This window comes from Apaloderma vittatum, unplaced genomic scaffold (genome assembly GCF_000703405.1).
Source record: "Apaloderma vittatum isolate BGI_N311 unplaced genomic scaffold, ASM70340v1 scaffold11956, whole genome shotgun sequence".
Classification (NCBI taxonomy): domain Eukaryota; kingdom Metazoa; phylum Chordata; class Aves; order Trogoniformes; family Trogonidae; genus Apaloderma; species Apaloderma vittatum.
The window spans coordinates 1-7289 of record NW_009722324.1 but is presented as its reverse complement, the minus strand read 5'-3'; the positions used below and the strand labels follow the sequence as shown (position 1 = coordinate 7289).

Below are 7289 nucleotides of genomic sequence, written 5' to 3'. Positions count from 1 at the left end.
GATGCTGATTATTTCCAACTATGCAAAGCATAAGGTCCAGTGAATCCTAAAATATGTTTCCATTTTTTGGCACAGTAGTGGTCAGGCAGATGAAAAGAAACAGGTTCCAGCTTTGTTCTTGTTCCATACCTTACTCTTTCTGGTGACAAATGTACATTAAGTGGTTTTTTGTAAATACCATACACAATAGAAGCACTTTAAAAATAGCTTCTGTGTATATATATGTATATACTCTGTAATAGAGTTTTTCCTTCTGACATTCTTCCTTCTTCTTCCTTCTTCTTCCTTCCTTCCTTCCTTCCTTCCTTCCTTCCTTCCGACATACTTCCTCTGTAAATACTAATGCCACAAGCAATGGCTGTAACTTTACTAAAGTTACTTTTTTTTGCCAGTTTTATTTGCTCATAAAGCTGGGAGAGGACTCTGGCAATTCATCTTCTCCACCTCCTGTGGATTCCATTTAGTGTACAATATCTCTTTACATGTTTTTGAAAACTCGGAGGAGAATATGCAATCTATTCCAGTACTTCACTGTTCTTAACCACTGGATCTTTTTCCCAATTTCTAGCCTAAATATCTCTTGATATACTTTCAGAATATTAGCTTGTGTCCAGTCTAATGCAAATACCTACTATACTTTTTATTCATATGAATTATATACACATTTTAAAACAAATTATTTTACATACTGTGCTTGCTACCTTGTTTGAATTAAATTCCAAAAGCAATAGCAAAAGGTAAAATATCAAAATTTGTGCTTAAGGATGAATTTGTAAAAATATCCCTTCATTTCATATATTTAGCTCTAGATCCTTAAAGGCATAACTGACATTTATGCATTGTCCTGTCTTGAATATTATGTCTTTAAAGTTATCCTACTAAAAGTCACTGAAACATAAGTACTGCATTTGTTTCTGAAAGGATCTGCAATTGTCTGTATCGAGATCATGATCCCAGGCTTATCTTCCCCTTTTCTTTTTCAGAATTTATTATTGAGAAGTATGTCTACCTAAATGCGTCTAAACTGATTTTTCATTCAAAATTCAACATAAACTAAGAATAGGTGAAGAAAAAATAAGCAATATAAATGCTTCATAATTACTGGGAATGTTGCTTATGGTGGATTACAAATATATTACTTTTTTTATCCTAATTAATCTTTCTATCTTTACCAGAATTGCCTTTTAATACTTGTCTTAGAGGAGCCTTAATGTCTGTTGTTGACATAGCAACTAATTTTTTTGTGTCTTTAGTTGCTGACAAGGCTGCCTACCTGATGGGCCTGAACTCAGCAGACCTGCTCAAAGCCCTCTGCTACCCCCGAGTCAAGGTTGGGAATGAATATGTGACCAAGGGTCAAACCGTGCAGCAGGTAATGAAAGTCTCTGTTTTGCTGACAAATCCTCTGGACTTCCTCTTTTGCTCTGAATAACTACAAGCCTTCTGTTTTTTATTTTAGGTATACAATTCAGTAGGTGCCTTGGCAAAGGCTGTTTTTGAGAAAATGTTCCTGTGGATGGTTATTCGCATCAACCAACAGCTGGATACCAAGCAGCCCAGGCAGTATTTCATTGGTGTCCTGGACATTGCCGGCTTCGAGATATTTGATGTAAGAACAGTGTTTGATTACCCTGCTTTTAGAAGTAACACTATTGTGTGCCAAATTAATTAAGAAGGAATTATATTTTCATCTTTAATTATTTTTTTAAGAAATGGTTTGAACCTTTCAGATTGTGTCATTAATTGCACAGGTTTTTAATTGGGAACAGTTTTTTATGTTGCACATATGCCAATGGAAATCCATAAATGTCATTTTATGAGTGATTGCAAGCAGTAGACTAGTATGCTGTTTGGTATCTAATGCAGAGACATCAGTTCTGTAGACACAATTTGTGCTTAGAAGGCTTGGGACATGCTTTGAAATCAGCATTTAGAAATGTTGGGTAGATTGTTGCTCTGTGGACTCTCCCATAACTGAATTAGCCCAGTGTAGTAGATATCTAAACCAACAAGTCTAAATACTAATGTGCCCTAAGATTCTAAGGCTCATAAACATATGAATAAAGTCTAGCTTGACAAGAGAAATACTGATATAAGATTCAGACTCCTGACTGAGCAAAGAAGGAACACTCGCAGATCCTCCTGCAATTTCATACAAAAAGCCAGCACTGTTCCTTTTTCGTAGATTTTTTAAATTTACATTAGTAGTAACCTCTATTTGTAATTGTGCAGTTCAACAGCCTGGAGCAGCTGTGCATCAACTTCACCAATGAGAAACTGCAACAGTTCTTCAACCACCACATGTTCGTGCTGGAGCAGGAGGAGTACAAGAAGGAAGGAATTGAGTGGGAGTTCATTGACTTTGGGATGGACCTGGCTGCCTGCATTGAGCTCATTGAGAAGGTATTTGTGTAATTCAAAATGTCTAATATTTTCAAAAATGCAGTAGTTTTTTACATATTTATAAATGCAACTTGAAGGCATAAATGTGATATTGTAAATATATGTTTAGATTATTTTACAATTTATTCTGCTGAGCAGAACATCAACACCAGAAAGTGTTAATATTGTACCATTTAGGAAGCTATTTCTTTATTTACAATTCTTTCTGCCTTTTCACCTCTTCCTCCTTCCTTCTGCTTCTTCCAGCCCATGGGCATCTTCTCCATCCTGGAAGAGGAGTGCATGTTCCCCAAGGCAACTGACACCTCTTTCAAGAACAAGCTCTATGACCAGCACCTGGGCAAGTCCAACAACTTCCAGAGGCCCAAACCTGCCAAAGGCAAGGCTGAGGCTCACTTCTCCCTGGTGCACTACGCTGGCACGGTGGACTACAACATCACTGGCTGGCTTGACAAGAACAAGGACCCCCTGAATGAAACCGTTGTGGGGCTGTACCAGAAATCATCCATGAAGACACTGGCTTTACTCTTTGCCTCTGCTGGAGGAGAGGCAGGTCAGTTCTGTTAAATTCGTATTTTCATTTTTATTTAATGACTCTACCAGAGCCATGAATATCAGCTAGTGTGTTCTAAAGGAACTGCATGTTGTGTAGAATCTTCCATGTCTTGAATTCATTAATCAAAGGAAAATGTCAGATGTATTTCAGGCCTTCCACTCAGCCATGTTAATCCCTTGAACACACACCTTTGCTTCTATGTTCCTTTAGACTGAGTGTTGACTCTCTTTCCTACTGCATCCAATGTTCCTTTCTCACCATGTCTGATACATATGAACAAGCTTATTGCAGTCTCATAGAGAAAAAATTTACAAATTAGAGTTGTAAACCCATCATTTTTTGATATCTTTCAGAGGCTAGTGGTGGTGGTGGCAAGAAGGGAGGCAAGAAGAAGGGTTCTTCTTTCCAGACTGTATCAGCTCTTTTCAGAGTAAGTACAGAAACCATGGTCGCTATTTTTTCCTTTTTATTTTTTTAATTGAAGATTGTGAAACCTCACACTAAGTCCAATAAGGACATTTTACTGCACCTGTTAACATTTTTCTGCAGCAAGAACATCTCTTCCGTTCTTCATAAAAGAGATGATGGCAAGTCGAATGTTCAGAAAAGGACTTAGGTCCAGCTGCAGTTTAATGTACGCTGAGTACACCAGTTGGTAGGATCAAGCTCTTCCCCTCTCTGTCTTGGGAGGACAATGGTGGATCTGGCTACCCGTCTCAGGGAATCTCAGTTCTGGACTGGGACATATAAATGTATCTGCATTTGCACATGATAATACATAACACATAATGCATAACACATCATTGTTTGCAGATGATTATACATGTGAAAATAAGGCAACACAGAAATGCCAATGCCAGAGACCTTTCCACCAATAGACAGAGCTTAAGGCAGATGGAAACACTCTTGTTTCAGCACCTGTGGCAACTGGCTACTATACGGCAACCTGAACAAGTTCTGTAAAACTGTGAAAGTTTTGTCTAAGCAGCTTTACTCCCACTCCAACCCAGGGGTAAACTTAGAACTGTTAGGACCTAGCTAGTAAAACTGATTGCTAAAATCAGAGATAACTCATGGGTTTGCTTTTAAAAATACTTCTAGAAAGGGGTGCTATAGGCCCTGTCACTCATGCCTTTTCTCTGTGACTTGTGATTCCCATTTACATAGTGAGACTTTTTTGTCTTTCCCCACTCAAACTTTGTCAAATATATCTTCACAAGTAGCACCTAATGCTACTAAGCTTCCGTTTATCAGTATTATCTGCAAATTTGGTCCTTGACCATTTTCCTTTTTATTCTGTTTTTGTTTTGTTTCTCTTCCTCGGAGTGATGATCTGGCAATTGCAAAGGATCATCTTTAACTCAAAACTATGCCACAAACTTCTGGTCACTATTCTCCATAGGCCTCCTATCTGAGTGGCTGTATACTTCAGTCTTATGAAAACATATTTTACAGTTTTGTGACTTTGTCTTATACTGGAAACACAAATTAGGATGGTTAGAGGTGTAACAGTAAATCCATTATTGCTTTCCATCACTCTTCTCACATCTGACAGTGTAACTGCTGACTTACCATGTGTTGATGAAAAATCTTTGCTCATGAACCCACAGGAGAATCTAAACAAGCTGATGACCAACCTACGGAGCACTCACCCCCATTTTGTGCGCTGTATCATCCCCAATGAAACAAAAACACCTGGTAAGAAATTCAAGCAGCAAGAAATCATAGTGTGATGCAGCTATTACTCTTTATGCTTTATCAGGAAGTATCAAATAATTGTCTTATTTGCTTAGGTGCCATGGAGCATGAACTGGTGCTTCACCAGCTGCGCTGTAACGGCGTGCTGGAGGGGATCAGAATTTGCAGGAAGGGGTTCCCCAGCAGAATCCTCTATGCTGATTTCAAACAGAGGTCAGTCTTCTTTCTGCTCTCCATTTCGTCTTTACTGCATACATTGTACATCTTAAGCAATTTAAATTTTAATGCCAAATCAATCTGATTATAACTGAAAGAAAGGGGAAATGGGATGTAAAACCAGAGACAACATGTATGGCTAACAAAAGAGAAGTTACTGAGAAAAGAAGAGATAGGTCAGATGTCCTTACTGAATGCTGTTCATCACACAACTGAATGTTGCCAGAGTCTCTGAATATGGAAGTACAATAGGGTTACACTATCAATGGATTACAAGATTTACAAATGCAGTTTGGAATGTGACTACAACACTTTCTCAGACAACAATTGCCAGCTCAAGAGTACTTATGCCATGTGGCAGCTGCAAGTCTCTGGGGAAGATGGTTGCTTGCTATACATGTAGTAGCAGTGTTCCTCTCCAGCAATTTTCTGCAACATAGTTTAAGAGGAAAAGATATTGGACTGAAACGGCTGGAGATCAGCGGCCTCTTTTCATCTCTGACTCGTCACCTAAAGACAGTGAAAGTTTACTTAATTGTGTTATCAGATTAGGACTTCATTATAACCATATCTCTACACAAGGGGTGAAATCCCAACTTCCTCAGCCTCGCTCTGCTACAAAGACTGCTGTTAATGTCAAAAACTGTATAACCTTACGACTGAGATTGCCCTCATTCCTGTTTCCTCTCTTTTCACAGGTACAAGGTGCTTAATGCCAGTGCTATCCCAGAGGGACAGTTCATTGACAGCAAGAAGGCTTCCGAGAAGCTGCTTGGATCCATCGATGTGGATCACACCCAGTACAAGTTTGGCCACACCAAGGTACAAACCCTCCTTGACCCACTCACTGCATGTCAGGGCTTCCCTCTACCTGACAGTGACATGCTGCAACGTTCCTTTTCTCCAGGTGTTCTTCAAAGCTGGGCTGCTGGGGCTCCTGGAGGAGATGAGGGATGAGAAGCTGGCACAGCTCATCACCCGCACACAGGCCAGGTGCAGGGGCTTCTTGATGAGAGTGGAGTACCAGAGGATGGTGGAAAGGAGGTAGGCATGTGTTAAAGTCACTCCATTTAGGGGAAAGTATTGGTACTCATCATACTGAAAATACTCAACGTACATTTTAATGATACTTCAGGGAGTCCATCTTCTGCATCCAGTACAATGTTCGGTCCTTCATGAATGTGAAGCACTGGCCCTGGATGAAGCTCTTCTTCAAGATCAAGCCCTTGCTGAAGAGCGCAGAGTCTGAGAAGGAGATGGCCAACATGAAGGGGGAGTTTGAGAAAACCAAGGAAGAGCTTGCAAAGTCTGAGGCAAAGAGGAAGGAGCTGGAAGAGAAGATGGTTTCTTTGCTGCAGGAGAAAAATGATCTGCAGCTCCAAGTGCAAGCCGTGAGTATTATTAGTATATTCCTTCTAGTGGAAAACAAGCAAGGTTTAAATCGTCTCTCCTGATGTGGAACTCTCACACTGCACATTAAATTGCCTTAGAAAATATTTCTTTGTTGAATCACTAAAGTTAAAAATTCATAGCTCTCAGCGTCAACCTTACAATATGATGTTGTAACCTAGGAATGACTTTTTAAGCTTCTATGCCTATAGATAAGTTTCTTCATGCAAGCTCACAATAATTGTTCATTTACAGTCACCAGAGATTTAGCCTATACAGTTAACAAAGTTTAGAGAGCAATCCAGTTGACTGGTTTTAATCCATTGTCTAAGTAAAAGAGTCTTATGTCATTTCTTACGATACATGGTATCTCACCTGTCCTCCTGTAGCTGCTATTCTAGGAAGACACAAATGCCCACTACATCTCAAATGACAGCCCAGTTTCTGTCCTCAGTGACCTTTGGAACATCAAAAGATTCAGCAGCACTTACACAATGCTTTTGTGTCTTCACACCTTCAAAATGTAGTCCTGTTCAAATGGAAACCACCAACTGCAACTAGATTATATATCAATTTATCTAGAACAAATAAGACAGATTGCATCTAGGTTGTATATTAATTTATCTGGAACAAAGAAGATAGAATCAAAAGTCAAGTTAGCAAGAAAAGCCTTAACAGAGTAAACCTAAAAATATCTGTGCAAAATTATATTTAGTCATTATTTTTCAGGTAAAGTAATCAAAATCCTTACTTAGAAATCTTATCTCTAAGTACAGCAGGAAAAAGTACTTCATGATGTAAAAAAATTAAATAGAATATAAACCTTCTTTGCCTTAAAAGAGACTGTGAACAAATATTTTTCTGCAAGACAATGCAAATAATAATTCCATGATTCAGTTTTTTTCATCAGAAAATACACTTTTTCTATTCATTTTTGATTAAAATGGAGATTAGCAAAAAATCCCTGTGTTTGTCTACTAGGAAGCTGATGCTTTAGCTGATGCTGAGGAAAGATGTGACCAGCTCA

The 7289-nt window shown here is 38.8% G+C and overlaps 1 protein-coding gene across 1 annotated transcript; it reads left to right on the top strand.

Moving 5' to 3' along the window:
- Positions 1 to 1253: 1253 nt before the first annotated feature.
- Positions 1254 to 7285, top strand: LOC104275701 (myosin-3-like; the record flags this gene model as incomplete). Its single annotated transcript, XM_009871732.1, has 11 exons — positions 1254 to 1372; positions 1460 to 1609; positions 2233 to 2403; positions 2650 to 2956; positions 3313 to 3389; positions 4570 to 4657; positions 4753 to 4870; positions 5572 to 5695; positions 5781 to 5917; positions 6009 to 6264; positions 7244 to 7285. Coding segments are annotated over 11 exons (1589 nt in total), but the record flags the coding sequence as incomplete, so codon positions are not given.
- Positions 7286 to 7289: the final 4 nt, after the last annotated feature.